The sequence below is a fragment of the Globicephala melas genome, chromosome 4, assembly GCF_963455315.2.
Source record: "Globicephala melas chromosome 4, mGloMel1.2, whole genome shotgun sequence".
NCBI classification, from domain to species: Eukaryota; Metazoa; Chordata; class Mammalia; order Artiodactyla; family Delphinidae; genus Globicephala; species Globicephala melas.
Window position 1 is genome coordinate 81,524,013 of NC_083317.1, and position 16,062 is coordinate 81,540,074.

Genomic DNA, 16,062 nt, shown 5'->3' on the forward strand with positions numbered 1-16,062 from the left:
CGGGTTCGTGCCCCGGTCCAGGAGAATCCCACATGCCGTGGAGCGGCTGGGCCCGTGAGCCATGGCCGCTGGGTCTGCACGTCCGGAGCCTGTGCTCCGCAGCGCGAGAGGCCACAGCAGTGAGAGGCCCGCGTACCGCAAAAAAAAAAAAAAAAAAAAAAAGTTGCCTTTAATCTAAAGCATATTTTTACAAATATAGGTACTTGATTAGACTTGAAATGTTCTTAATAAAATCTGAAGACTGCCCTCTGAGAAATAAGTGTGTAAATAAACACAAAAAGTAGTTTTGTATACACAGGTCAACAGAAGACTAACTGGATTTGTTTCATTCACAAAAACAAGAGGGGAAAATGTCTCAAATCACACTTGATTTCAACACACCAAGCCAAACGCCCACAAAGAATGAAACTATTTTGAACTCATCATTCTGCACATACATAATATCAAGATGTGCATAAAATTGTGTAAGCAGAAATGTACCTGACCTTTTATTGAAAAGGGGAGGAGTCACATATCCTGAAAGGGTTGGGACCTGCCTGCAGTCTCTTGGGAGCTTCCTGTTGTCACCACACCTCTGGGTTAGTTATCTGAGCTCTCTCTGAGGGGAAAGTCTAAGACTGGGAAGGAAATCATTCTTCTTGTGAATGCGACACACACTGTCTCCAGTTTCCATATGCTGAGATTATACTTCCTCATCAGTTTGATGTGCTTGGTGAGATCAGGTTGGTCATATATTGAATGGTTTTCTTAATTATTTAAAAAATATTTAGTATAACTGTCATTTTATCATCCCAGTTCCTTCACTGGACTTTTTAAGTTTCACACAGTGATTTTTCAGGAAAGAAGATATGGATTAAGTGAAGTTTTGAATTCTGAAAAAACTTTATTTTTCCTCAGTAGTAAAAGAAACGATTATTCCTTTGAATTAGCTTGTTCTTCTGATGTACAAAACTTAAATATGCCGAAAAATCTAGTATTTTTTCTTTCATAGTTCATTTTTCTGTGCCTTTCCACTTCTATGAAATAAGATCATTTATTTTCTGAGAATTTTAAATTTTATTTTACTATAATATCTAATACAGAGAGGACAGGTTTTTACAGCTTTCATGCATCGTGTTTACTTAAATTATTTTTATTTAAAAAAACATGATTTTATATGTGTAAACCTCTTGGAATGGTGCCTGGCATATTGATTACTTAAAATTGTTAATCATAATGGAGAAATAAAAATTAAAACAGTAATGTACACAGCAAGGTAACAAAAATAAAGTGAAATGCTTTTTTTTTTTTTTTTTTTTTAAAGAAAAGCTCAACACTTCTCAGCTTTTTAGGAATCCAGTACTTTTTCACATAGTTTATTGTAATGAAGACTGGTACAATTTTTCTGAAGGGAAGTATGTTATATATTAGGACCCATAAAAATGTTCATGCCCTTTGAAACTAGTAAAACCATTGCTGGGAATTTGTTCTAAAGAAATATCTTGTAAAAGAAAAACAAAGAACCTATATACAAAGAATGATACTAACTCTGTTATTTATAATAAGTTAAAACTAGATACAGCAGAAATGTTCCTACATACAGGAATGGATAAAGTACAGTGTAACAACTTTTAAAAATATGTAGCCATTAAAATAATACTGAAGCTGTGCAGAAATGTGCAAACATGTTTATAACATAATGCAAAGTCAAAAAAGCAGAACTCAATTTTGTAGATAAACTAAGATTACAACTATGCAAAAATCGTGTGTGTATGCCTGTAAATAAAGTTTAGAAGGGAAATGGAAAATTAATATAGTTGTATTAGGATTTCAGGCTTATAAATAACTTTTTCTTAATTTGTGCTTTTGAAGTTGATTTAATAGTAAGTTAAAATTAAACTAGTGATGATATTTTAAATTGAGAATTCAACGTTTTAAAGTTTGTGTGTATTATCACTTAAAAAAAAATTTTTTTTGTTCACGAGGCATGGGGGATCCCCGGCCCCTGAGGGGACCAGGGATAGAACCCTTGTCCCCTGCAGTGGAAGCACGGAGTCTTAACTACTGGACTGCCAGGGAAGTCCCTAAAATTTTAAAAAATAAAATAAATTTAGAGATAGCTTAAGGGGAGTGGGAACTAACCTTAACACTAAAACCTGATGGTAATTTGTGAGTACTTTCTTCCAGTCTCCCATTACATATCTCAGTTTAAAAAGCTGGAAATTAATTTTTTGTGACCCACCTTTTTAAAAAAATGTATTTTTAAATTAATTTTAAAATTTGAAGTATAGTTGATTTACAATGATTCAGGTGTACAGCAAAGTGATTCAGTTCATATATATATATATACATATATATATGTATATATATATATTCTTTTTCAGATTCTTTTCTATTGTAGGTTATTACAAGATACTGAATATAGTTCCCTGTGCTATACAATAGGTCTTTGTTTATCTATTTTATATATAGTAGTGTGTATCAGTTAATCTCAAATTCCCAATTTATCCCTCCCCAACCTTTCCCCTGGTAACCATTGACCTGCCTTTTTACTTAATGTTATCTCATCAGTAAAGTCTTGTTTTAAGTCATTCCATAAGACCCACTGCTGCATGATAGAATCTAAGCAGCTAGATATACATCACAATAAACTTCCATAGCTAGAAAGAAAAAATATAAAAAACATAATTATAGCTGTAAGCTAAATCCGTACTTCTCAGTATCTGCAAAACCGTGAACTGAGAACTTTCTTGGGGGAGGGTGTTGAATAATATGCAGAAAGTATTGATCACAAATACATTGACTTTTTGTTTTTCCCTTCCTTGGCTTGCAGTCCAAAAATTAGCAAGTGATTAAGATGTGACTCTGAAATCCCAAGAATATAGGTCACTTACTTTCAGAGATTTTTATTTTGTTGTTCTAACCTTTGTGAAATCATGATAGGAATGTTTGCCGTACTCTTACTAGCGTACAAAGCAATGGCTAGCAAACTCTAGTGTGCACTGGAATCATTTGGGGAATTTGGTAAAAAATGCAGAGACTCTATCTCCAGAGATCCAAACTCTGGGTCTGGGGTGAGGTCCTGGAATCTGCATTTCAAACAAACTCACAAGGTTTTTCAGTTTGTAGGTGGTTCAAGGAACACAGGCTGATAAGTATTCTTCTAAATTAAGGCTGCTTGTCATAAGTATTTTACTTATTTATTTAAAATTTATTTATTTAGGGCTGCGTTGGGTCTTCCTTGTTGCGTGCGGGCTTTCTCTAGTTGCAGCAAGCGGGGGCTATTCTTTGTTGCAGTGTGTGGGCTTCTCATTGCGGTGGCTTCTCTTGTTGAGGAGCACGGGCTCTAGGCGTGCGCGGGCTCAGTAGCTGTGGCTTGTGGGCTCTAGAGCGCAGGCTCAATAGTTGTGGTGCACGGGCTTAGTTGCTCTGAGGCTTGAACCGGTGTCCCCTGCATTGGCAGGCGAATTCTTAACCACTGCGTCACCAGAGTAGTCCCTGTCATAAGAATTTTTAAAAGTTACTCTGCCATCGATATTTTGTCCTGTGGCAACTTGTGTAAAACTAGGTAGATATTTTCCTAGAGAAAATAGCTCAGTGCCAAAATTAGAGAGAGAATTGTTTCCTCGGATATTGGAAGCTCTCTTCAGATTGATTTATAACTCTGTGTGTGTGTGTGACTCATCCTTCTCCAACACAGAGGAGACAAAGGTGAGTGAGGGGGTGGAGTGTGAATGTGCGTATTTATGCACGTGATTAAGAGATGAGAGTGAGGAAATCAGGCATCTCATTTGTTTTCTGGGGTATATCCTAAAGAAATCCAAGCTGGTGGTTAAAAGCAAAGATGTCCTTCCGACCAAGAGGGTATTTGGCCTGTACGCTTCTTGCCTGTCTCTGCCTTGGGTAAAAGAGAAACAAAGATATTCCAGCAGTTTTGGCTCTGGCCAACTGTGAACCCGTCACAATCTGGCTCAGGATGGATTTTTAGTGCCAAATTCAGTGTGGTTCTCTGCATAAAAAAAAATAAACTTTTCAGATGAAAAAAAAATCAATAGAATTTCATTGTAGGGACATGTCACCTCCCCCTTCTCCTTCTCTCTTCAAAGTAGGAGTCCAGCTCATTTTCTAATCTCTCCAACTCAAAGTTTCTGGACTAAAGAGGTGTTTATTTCTGAGACTTTGGGAAGTTCCTGCAGAACAGTGTTTTCAGGCAAGCCTAAGAGTGTGCTCAGACGTGGGTTTCTGGAAAGCTCTTAACTCCATCAGTTAACGTGTGGTGAGCTGTGTGTCCTGGGCACTGACCGGCATCCACCACCGGCAGGCAAAATACTCAACAGTGTATCCCTTAATCTAGGTCTGAATCTCAGTAAATATTTTCAGGCTGCATGGAGTCAATATACCTGTCTGTGGACCTCTGCTCTAAAGAAGTTATTCATACACATTTGCGTCATGTTTGGAGGTGGGGAGAATGAGAGCTTGGGCCCACCTCACAGCCCAAAACTTGACATGAAAGAAGTGTGAGTCAGGGCCCTGCCTGTTGTACTTCCTGACTGGATATGAGGCAGCAAGGTGAAATTAGGTGGAATTTCACCGCTGTCACTGGGGGTTGGAGATTAGTAGACTAAACTTTACCAACCATGGGTCATATTGAGAGGTTTTGCTCATTGACTCTCATAGAATCTCAAAACCATCTCTCTTTTCGCCCACTCACAATTGCTTCATTGGTGGCTTATTTCTATCTACAATTCCATCTTCTCTCTTCACAGACACCTCTTTGGATATGAATGAGGAGTTTCCTCTTTCTGCAGGAGTTTTGCCCCAATCAGAGTTGTGGGAGCTGAAATCAGTTCCTCCAAAGGCAGGTAGAAGCTAAAAAGCCAGAACTGAGCATGACTCTGAGATAGCATGGGCAGCTTCATTTAGCTGCAGGGCAGTGTGTCTTGCGAATACAGAGTCAAAGGATCCCTTGGAAGTTTCATCAGAAAGGAAGAGAGGTTGTCAGTGATCAGTCTGAGGGCATCACACTTTTCTATCCAACTGGGACTCATATAAAATAAGTCAATCTAGGGAAACAAATGTCTCCCTGTTTTCTTGGCTGTAGCCTAAAGAAACATAGCTGGTGGATAAAAGCTAGGAATAATCTTTCCAACCAAGAGGGCATTTTGTCTAACCAACCCAATTTTATGTGGTAAAGGTAAAACAGAATAACAGCTGTATTAATCCCTAAGTCTGAGAATAAGAGTGATTTGTTTTGCACAGGAACAGCTACAATCCCTCCCTCACAGCCAACGGACTGACCAGAGTGGGTGGCGGAGGGGCAGGGGTGCCTTATTTAGCCTGCAGTGGTAGAAAATGAAGGTCTATCAACCTCAGTTTCCAAGGGGAAAGAAAACAAATTGGAAAACTGGGAGCCTGATTTGATTGCGACAGAAAAAGGGAAACTTCTGCCCAGTCACTTCCAAAAGACTTTTCGTCTTTTTTTTTTCCACTCTTTCCATGAAATTACAGGAGCCATTTTTAAGAAACAGTTTTATTGAGATATAAAACACATACCATACAATTCACCCACTTAAAGTGTTTTTTTATATACTCACATATATGTGCAACTGTCACCAGTCAATTTTAGAACACTTTCATGACTCCAAAAAGGAACCCAGTACCCTTTAACTATTGCACCCCATCTCTCCATCTCCTCCCATCCCCCAGCCCTAAGCAACCACTAATCTACTTTCTGTCTCTATAGATTTCCCTATTCTGGACATTTCATATGAATAGAGTCATATAATATGTGGTCTTTTGTGACTGGCATCTCTCATTTATTGTATTGTTTTCAAGACTCATCCTTATTGTAGCATGTGGGACTATGTTTGTTAACTAACAGGTATTTAATAGCAAAAACACCCTGCTTGATATAAAGGTGAGAAAACACCTATCTAACCAACATTCTAATTACAAGAGTAAAGTATGGTTATTTTCAGGTCTTTTAATTAAAATTTAAGAAAAAGGAAATTTCTTGATATATTAATTTTTTTTAGATTAGGGTTATCTTTTGTTCATAAGAAAGTCCTGGAAATTTGTTTTCTTAAGTAGATGCAAGAGGCATCCTTTCAAATAAGTTAGTTTGCAGATCTTAGAATTTCATTTCTAAAAGGAATGCTAGAGTTAGCTAAATGGCTAAGGAATGAGGAATCAACACCTCATTTTAATATGAGAAAACTGATGACCCAAATAGGTTGTTTGTTTACCTTGTTAATGACACAGCCAGAAACAAACACAGTCCTTTGGCCAGGGAGAAGCACTGTCACCTGTATACTGGTTAATAAAGCTTCCCTTTTCCAAATCCTTGGTTGGATTAAGGAAACTAAAATGATGGAAGGGGGACTTCCCTGGTGGCACAGCGGTTAAGAATCCGCCTGCCAATGCAGGGAACATGGGTTCGGGCCCTGGTCCGGGAAGATCCCACATGCCGCAGAGCAATTAAGCCCGTGTGCCACAACTATTGAGCCTGCGCTCTAGAGCCCATGAGCCACGACTACTGAAGCCCATGCGTCTAGAGCCCATGCTTCGCAACAAGAGAAGCCACCACAATGAGAAGCCCGTGCACCGCAGCAAAGAGTAACCCACTGCTCTCTGCAAATAGAGAAAGCCCGCGCGCAGCAACCAAGACCCAACACAGCCAAAAAAAAAAAAAATGATGGAAGGAAGGAATTTATTGAGCACTTATTTTATATCATATCCCACACTGTGATTTACTTATTTTATTTAGTCTTCATAACAACCCTAAAAGATCACTACTATTAACCAAACTTATCATCAACATCATCATCAATTACTAGTTTTTTGGCATCTATTATGTATCATGTAATGCTTTAGATACTTCATAGGTATTTTCTCTCATTCTCACATCAGTCCTGATGGCAGGGCTGGGATTACAGTGAGGCGAGTGAGGCACTCACGAGGTGCAAAATTTAAGGGTGGAAGGGACACCAAAATAGTCATCAAGATCAGTCATATTTATGACTTTTTAATGAAATAAAAATATTTTATTTTTGTGATATTTTAATGCAACATTTAAGTGATATTTTAATATATATATAAATAACATTTTACTACCATTTAATGTTTAATGCAAACAATAATCTGCATATCATTAATAATGCATATTATAATGCATAGATGATATTTTATTTTATTTATTTTTTTCATAGATGATATTTTAATGCAATATTTTTAAAAGAGCAAAAATCATTGCAAATATATGATGAACAAAATGTCAAAAATTTTAATAAGATATTGATTGTTTTACAAGTCTGTGTTATTATACAACAGAAAAAATCATCTCTACTTGGCTGGAATTCCTGAGTCCATGACAACTCACTTCGTTGCTAGGCGGTTTATAAGGGTTGACAATGGTGTATGAACAGATTAAATAATGAAGGTTTATTTTTCACTTGTTTCAAAATATGGGAGGATATTTTGATAAATATATATTTATATAAATATGTATATTTTTATGCTGTGGTTTTTCTTTTGCCTTGGGCTCAATATGGCTCTGCAAAGCACCGCCTGACAGATTGGCACTATTATGATCATTTTATACATGCAAAACTGAGACCTAGAGAGGTTGGGTAATTAATTACCAGAGGTCACATAGCTAGTAGGCAATGGAATTGAACCACAAACCTAGGTTTGTCTCCAAAACCCAAGCTCTTTCCAAAATTGTGTTGTGTTTTTGTTTAAGACATTAGACCAGGGTTGGCAAACTTCTTCTGTAGAGAGCCATATAGTAAATATTTTCAGCTTTGTGGGCCAGTGGTCACTGTTAAACTACTCGTCTTTGCCTTATAGCAGGAAAACAGCTGTAGGCAGTACGCTAATGAGCATGGCTGGATTTGGCCCATGGGCAGTCATGCACTGGATTATAAGAAAATATCTCAGGCTCAAATACGTTATATCTGAAGATGCTATAGCCAGATTTCCCTGACATCCTACTTGAATATGTTTCTTTTAATTTAACAGAGGGAAGACAGTAAATGATAATCAGGCCTGCCCTACATAGGGGTCTGAATTCATCACTGGATGGCAGACATCACCCATCCAATTGTAATTTTCCAGTTGTCAACAGGAAACAGCATTTCAGAGGGATTGAATTTCAAAGTAGTCTGAAGAAGAAAGGCAGAGTTTCTCCTGTTTCAAATAAACTCTAGTAGAAGAGGTTAAGGTTTAGAAACCAGTTTAACACGTTCTGCGGTTCTTGATTGGGCTGTTAATACTACCTCTAAGCAAACTTGACTTTGTAACAAAACAGCAAAATAACTAACAAGAGGTTTGCTTTCTGAAGGCATACATAGTAGTTAATCATTTTAGTAATACCAACATAAAGTAAAATGTAAAGAACTATATTTATGAGGGTGAATCAATTTAACAAATTTGCTATTCACATATATCTAGTCCTTGCATGTTCTCCAAATTGCCTGAGAATTTCAGGCCCAAAGACAAGACAAGTTCCTGAGTTTGGTGCTGGGGACGCAATACTAAACTAAAAACAATACAGTGCCTGCCCTCAGAGGAGCTTAAACTAATTTGTAACATGGTCCAAAATAAGATGTGTAATGTTTTCTTTTTAAAATGTTATTAATTCTGAGAGGAAAAGCGTTAATAACCTGAGGCAATTTTAAAGAACATTGGAAGTGGAGTGTATGACCCATTGTTGTTTGCATATGATTTTCCAGGCCTGTTACCTGCAGATATATTTTTATATAGTTTCAATCATAATACATGTGCCATTTCATACTTCATTTATTTTATAAACGTTACATCATACACTCCTTATAGCATTTATATGGCTCATTCTGAATGGCTGAATAATGTGTTAACAGGTTGATATTCATTTATTCAGGAAACATTTATTGAAGCCAACTCCAAGCCAGGTGCTGTTCTTGGCACTGGGAACATAAGAATGGATAAACGGACAAACAGATCAGTCATCTTGGAGCTTCTGTGCTAGTAGGGGAAGTTATTTCAGAAAAGGAAAGAATGCTTCAAGTTTGTGGTAGGAAAAAGACAAGTAACATTTAAGGGGAAAAGTTCTCTGGAGTGGAATTCAACACAAGAAGGAAGTAGAAAAGCATATTATTTAAAGCCAGGGCATCATTTAGGCCAAGGAATTCATTTACAGATATGAATAAACTTAGGAACTATATTACCCACTAGCCACTTTTTTTTTTAATTGAAAAAAAAGAGTCAACTTTAACCAAACTGCATCCAGGAGTGTCTCCAAACAATCGAACAAAGCAAAATGATAAAATTGTCCTATTGAAGAAACCAAGAGTTTCTACCAGCCCCAGAGCCTCTGAGGGTTAAGCAAAGAGCAGCTCATTCCTGAGGCTGGTTCTGTCCCGCACTCAAGTTTCTCATCCCATGAGCAGAGTTGGGGATGGGTGAAGGACCATCCACTAGCCCGTCTTGAAAAGACAGCAACAGCCAGTCACCCAGGGGTGAATGGAGAAGGCTAGGAAAAGGACTCACTGTGAGCAATAGTCTCGTATATTATAGAACTAAAACTACATAGCCAGGGAAATATGGTCCCAGAAGATAATTTTTATATACACTTCATCTTTATTCACAGTAGTTCATGTTCTGTAAAGGCACTACAAGCACTGAAGTAGCAGTTACTGAACCACTGCTCTTAGAGGGAATATAGGGTTAGGTTCCTGTGAGCCTCTGCTTATGACATTTTAGTTGACTGATCAATACATAATCTTATTTTATGTGTGTTTCTGTTGAAAGACACCTTATTTAATATATATTGTTTTTAAAATATTTATTTATTTATTTATCTACTTAATTCATTTATTTTGGCTGTTCCGCGTCTTAGTTGCGGCTCACGGGATCTTCGCTGCAGCAATGTGGGCCCTTAGTTGTGGCATGCGAACTCTTAGTTGTGGCATGCATGCGGGATCTCGTTCCCTGACCAGGGATCAAACCAGGGCCCCCTGCAATGGGAGTGTGGAATCCTACCCACTGGACTACCAGGAAAGTCCCAATATATAGTGTTGATTTGCTAACATTGAACTCATGGCCAGCACTATAACTCATACCTGAACAAAGCTTATCTCACACTCACATTTTCTCTGTAAGGTACATCACAGCCTTCATGAGTTTAGAAATGCCAGCCAGCACTTGAGGACTATGTCTGGGGGATTTTAAACAGTGAAATCACCAAGAAAAGGCACAAGAAGCAAAAAACATGGCAGTAAGAGGCCAGGTAAAGGACATTTGCTATGAGAGCTGAAACAAGAAGGCAGAGTGTCGCCGTGTTTGACCTCAGCTGAGAGTGGTGTGTGGGGCAACTCAGATTTTTTGCCACTCAGCACCTAGCCGTGAATAACTGGAAAAGCCCCTCAAGTATTGATTTTGGGGGTTACAAATACATTTGGGTTTTATTTTAGTTCTTAGGTAGAGTGTTTATTGCTGTGCTTTATCACAGATATTCTGCATTCTTCTTTTAATGTATTAAATATTATGTAATTTTTTTATTTATTAAAACTAAGAAAGGTTTGGCCCTCAAGGGCTCCCAGTCTGCTGCTGAGGTCTGAGTGGCAATCACACTCCTCTTCCGTCTGGGTTTCAACCAATTGAGAACTTGACCCAGGGCTAAAAGTATCAGCTTTATTGTTGGCATAGCTGGATTTGAGAAAAGTGGAGGTCAAATCGTTTTCTCCTCCTAATGCAAACCAGAGGTCCCCTGCTGACCTCTCCCCAAGTAGCAGGGTGTACCTGCCACCAGAGAGGAAGAGGAGGGAGAGAAACCACTTAAGGGAAAAGGAGAGAGGGGGCAGCCCTCCTCCCTGGGGAGTAGAGTGGATGTCCCTTGGACGAGGCACACCCAAACTACCGGGATGCCGAGCAGGGGTGACAAATTCTTGTTTTGGGGTGTTACAAATAAATTTCAACGAGTAGGTGAATTCACAAGTATGAAATTCACGAATAAAGAGGATTGACTGTATTTTGACGGTGTTTGTGTGAGTGTGTGTGTACGTGTGTGTTCTGGAGAAGAGGTCAAGGAGGTTATACAATACAGGAGGCAATACAAGTGCAGTGACTTTCTTATCTTTCTTGGTAGGGAATGAGGAGCTAGAATAGATACAGTAAATAGAATAGAAGCTCTCTGTGATTGATACACTAGGAAATAGAGGCTTAAATTTTATTTTTAAACTAAAAAAGGAATCACCAGATGAACTAAAAGTAATTTTATAACTAATAAAAATCAGGAGGTAGAGGGGAGAAGTATTGAGTGTGCTAATGCCCTCATCATTTATAACAGAGGGTCATGAGATACTGTCTCGAGTTACTAAAGCAAGGACTAGAGCAGAATAAGGAAAGATAACTGTTCTGACAAAGGTCAGCAGCAGGACACATGGCAGAAGTTAAAAATATGCCCTACAACAGTCTGAAATACAGTTTCCAGGTGCCCAAAACTCCTTGCCAGGAGTTCACATTGGAGGATAAATAAATCTGAATAAATATTGCTAAGTCTGGAGCAGTTCTGCATGTAGTCTATTTCTGACCTACAGGCTACACCTTGACATCCCATGAAATAGAGATTTAAGTGTTTCATATAAAGTTATAAAGGTCAATGCCAGAAAAAATTAAAGCGGGCTATAAACATCCCAGTATGAGAAAGAAAATATAAATGGAATAAAACAAAGAAAAGAGAGACAGGGGAATCTGCATAGCAAAAGCAATGGCCTTTTCCAGAGCACAATGCTATTGTAAAAATAACTAAGGGCTTCCCTGGTGGCGCAGTGGTTGAGAGTCCACCTGCCGATGCAGGGGACACGGGTTCATGCCCCGGTCCGGGAAGATCCCACATGCCGCAGAGCGGCTTGGGCCCGTGAGCCATGGCCGCTGAGCCTGCGCGTCTGGAGCCTGTGCTCTGCAACGGGTGAGGCCACAGCAGTGAGAGGCCCGCATACCGCAAAAAAAAAAAAAAATAACTAAGACATTTAAAAATACTTGAAGTCACAGTGGTTCTATCAAATGAAAAATAAAAATCCATTTGTTCTGCCCTTCTTGCTTTTCTGTAACTGTCAGTTTTAAAGGCTTCTAGTAAGGACTCAGCAAGCCAAAAAGATTGGTTGAACCATTCCATAGTCATTAAAGTTGGCAGTTTCTGCTGAAAAATAGCTCTGGCCCCAAACTTCAGGATGCATCTCTGAGGCTTCCAAGTACTCAGACACACGGTTTATGACACATTGACATAATATTGCTCAATTGGCTCAAAATGAACAAACCCTAGTAATTAAGCAGTCCCCTTCTTTGGAAAGGGATCTCTATCTTTTCCAGTATGACTTCATTCACAATTAATCTCCGCCGCATAATTTTCTTGGGCAGGTAGGTAGCAAGTGAAAGATGACATAATTTCCCCAGGCCACCTGGTGAGTCAGTCACACAACCAGGAACAAAACCCAGTTTTACTGATGGCTAAGACCTAGAAGCTCAGCCCTACCCTGTGACTCTTCCTGTCCAATAAAATGACCAATTGAACAGTCAATTATTTACTCTGCGACTTGCTCTACAAGCACCAGATAAGTTTCAGTCCGTGTTCACCTGGGGCAAGTGATCTACAGGAAGAGAAAAATGAAAGGGGCCAACAGATGGAGGAAATATTTACATAGCTGAATAAGTCCTGGGCATCTAATGCACAGCATGGTGACTATAGTTAACAATACTGTATTGTATATTTGAAATTTGCTAAGGCAGTAGATCTTAAATGTTCTCCTCTCACACACATAGACACATACACACACACGCACACACACAAGTTAACTACGTGAGGTGAATGTGTTAACTAACCTTATTGTTGTAATCGTTTCTTAATATATATATTAAATCATCACATTGTACCCCTTAAACTTACACAATTTATTTGTCAATTATATCTCAATAAAGCTGGGGAAAAAAAGACAGTATTTACATTGTGAGCATACTTTACTGCACAATCTACTGGATAGTACAGAGTAAAAGGAGGAATATAAGACTTTGGGGCTCAATTTTTAGCCACAGTTTTTCTAGGGTGAGGCATTTCAAAGCCTCCTTAATTTCTAACCTTCTATTTGAGCTTCTTTTGCTCATTCTATTTTGGAAGTTCACTCACCCCTAAGTACCAGAGCCTTTGCAAGAAGTTTCAAGTAAAAGTATCCATGAATGGACCCAGGTTGTGAAGGAAAGGTACAGCCCCCAGGATGAAGGCCACTCTGAGGCTCAGAATAAGGGAGGAGCAATTCCTGGGTGTGCAAGTGCAGATTCACTGAGAATAGGGGCCCAGGGCAAATGGTTCCTAAATTCTTATTGGAAGAAGTCAGAACAGATGTTTCCCAAGGCACACTTGTCTTTTTTTGGGCCAGTTGCAAGTCAACTGTCTTCCCAGTCTGTTCCCTCTCCTGAAGAATGGTCATGGTTAGGGTCACAATAATAGTAATAATAATAAATAATAATTATTATTATAATTTTAAAAATAGTCCTCTTGATCATCATATTATTGTGTCTGGATACCAATGTCGATCAGAGGTTTACTTTTTTTTTTTTCATTTATTTTTAGCTGCATTGGGTCTTCGTTGCTGCATGCAGACTTTCTCTAGTTGTGGTGAGCGGAAGCTATTCTTTGTTGTGGTGCAAGGGCTTCTCACTGCGGTGGCTTCTCTTGTTGCGGAGCACGGGCTCTAGGCGTGCGGGCTTCCGTGGTTGCAGCGTGCGGGCTCTAGAGCGCAGGTTCAGTAGTTGTGGCTCGCGGGCTTAGCTGCTCTGCGGCATGTGGGATCTTCCTGGACCGGGGCTCGAACCCGTGTCCCTTGCAGTGGCAGGCGGATTCTTAACCACTGTACCACCAAGGAAGCCTTAGTCTCCTTTAATGTAGAACGTTTCCAGTCTTTCTTTGTCATTTATGACATTGACTTTTTTTTTAAGAATACAGGTTCTTTTTTAAAAAAATAGAATATTCCTCATTTTATGTTTGTTTGATTTTTCCTCATGGTTAGATTCCAGCTATGCATTCCCTACTAGAATACTTCACAGGTGAAGCTGTGTCCTTCCCAGTGCATTACAGCTATAGGCACATGATATCCATCTGCTCCTCATTGGTGATGTCAAGTTTGATAACCTTGTCAAGGTATTGTTCACTTTCTCAATCTTACAGTTAATGTTTCTTCCCTAATCTCTAATGAGCAATCTGTGGGAGACACTTTATTTTTTTTTAATATTTATTTATTTTGGTCTTGCTGGGTCTTAGTTGCAGCATGTGGGATCTTTAGTTGTGGCGTGTGGACTTCCTAGTTGTGGTATGCACATGGGATCTAGTTCCCCAACAAGGGACTGAACCTGGGCCCCCTGCATTGGGAGCACGGAGTCTTACCCACTGGACCACCAGGGAAGTCCCTGTGGGAGACACTTTAAAACCGTACAAATATCATGCTTCTCCTCAAGATCTACATCCCCACCCCAACCTCAGTTTAGCATCCATTGATGATTCTTGCCTAACCAATCTTTGTTATGATGGTTGCAAAATGATGAATTTCAACTCCAGCATGCATTCCACATTTATCAGTTTGCGTTCAGCATTATATTGGTAGAGTCCTCCTCTCTTCTCCATGTAGGTATTGTTTCTTTGTTTATTTATGTATTTATTTGTTATGGAATCATGGATTCCTGGTTTTCAAAGGCCTATCATTTATTACTCTCCTTAATTATTTTGTCCTCAAGTTATCCCAGATCTGGCCAGCAGAAGCCTTTTCAAGCTGGTTCCTGTGTCCCTAAAACATGTTTTTAAGCACTCTCTTACTTTCTGCCATAAAACATTCTCTTACTTTCAGCTCATCTTAAACTGTTCCCATTACATCCCCAGCCTTTCCATTCTTAGAGCCTGGTCAGCAGGACATATGCTTAAAGGTGGTGCTTGAGCAAAGAAGGAGAGAGAGAGCCCAAGAAAGGCCACCATGGTTAACAGTTTCAGATGCTTCTGAAAGGTGCAGGGCAAGGCACATCATGTTCTCTACCACCGTCCCAGGTGGGTGCTATAGACAAGGAAAGAGATGCTTGGACTCCACAGATTCTGTTATTGAGTCCTCTACCACGTGCTGGGCACTGTGAGGGATACACAAGATTACAAGACACCATTTCAAGGAGACTGGTCTAGTGGGATAGACACATATGTACAGAAATACCCATAATACATCCCTGAAAATGTCTTCATTGTGCGGTCAATGTGGCACATAGAGGGGTTTGGGGAGTTCTGGGTTGAAGGACAGACAGTAATTATGGCTGGGAGAGTCGGAGAAGGCTTCGTTGAGGTGACTTTTGGGTTAGACCTTGAAAGAGGGTAGGGTTTGGAAAAATGGTTTTATCAGTGAAAAAGAAGTTACTACTTATGTACGCCGAATCAGGTCTGACTTTGCAACTTCATTCAACTAGATCCAGCCTCTTGCTAGGTGCCGTGAGGCACATAGAAAGGACTCCAAAGGGTGTAGGACAGCACTTTTGCTTGATGCCCAACTAAGGAAAGAACCGTCACAATGCCATATAATTTTTATTTTCAGACACAGATGAAACATGTCCTTCATTTACCAAACTGAGCTTTCACAGTGCAGTGGTTGGAACGGGACTCAATGTGAAGTTGATGCTCTACACAAGGAGAAACCCGACCTGTGCACAAGCCATCAACTCCACAGTTTTGGGGAACTTGAACGTGACCAAGAAAACCATCTTCACTGTCCATGGATTCAGACCGACAGGCTCTCCTCCAGTTTGGATGGAGGACTTAGTAGAGGGTTTGCTCTCTGTAGATGACATGAACGTGGTTGTTGTTGATTGGAATCAAGGAGCTACAACTGTAATATACAACCATGCCTCTGGAAAGACCAGAAAAGTAGCAATAGTCTTGAAGGAATTTATTGACCAAATGCTGGTAAGCGAGAATTCTCTTAGATGATTCAGGGTCAAGTTGAAACTGGCTCAATATCTGGATATTTAAAGCCAAGAGATAACTACAGTGACCAGAAGGACTATTTTTGCAATGTTTTGCAAATC

The 16,062-nt window shown here is 39.4% G+C and overlaps 1 protein-coding gene across 1 annotated transcript in view; it reads left to right on the top strand.

Annotated features, from left to right (window-relative positions):
* The first annotated feature begins 630 nt into the window (after nt 1-630).
* The window catches only part of LIPH (lipase H), a 45,111-nt gene continuing 29,679 nt past the window's right edge, over nt 631-16,062 (top strand). The window contains exons 1-2 of the mRNA XM_070045395.1: nt 631-722; nt 15,573-15,940. Coding sequence (XP_069901496.1) covers nt 674-722; nt 15,573-15,940 — 417 coding nt within the window. The 5' untranslated portion in view covers nt 631-673. The remainder of the gene's footprint in view (nt 723-15,572; nt 15,941-16,062) is intronic.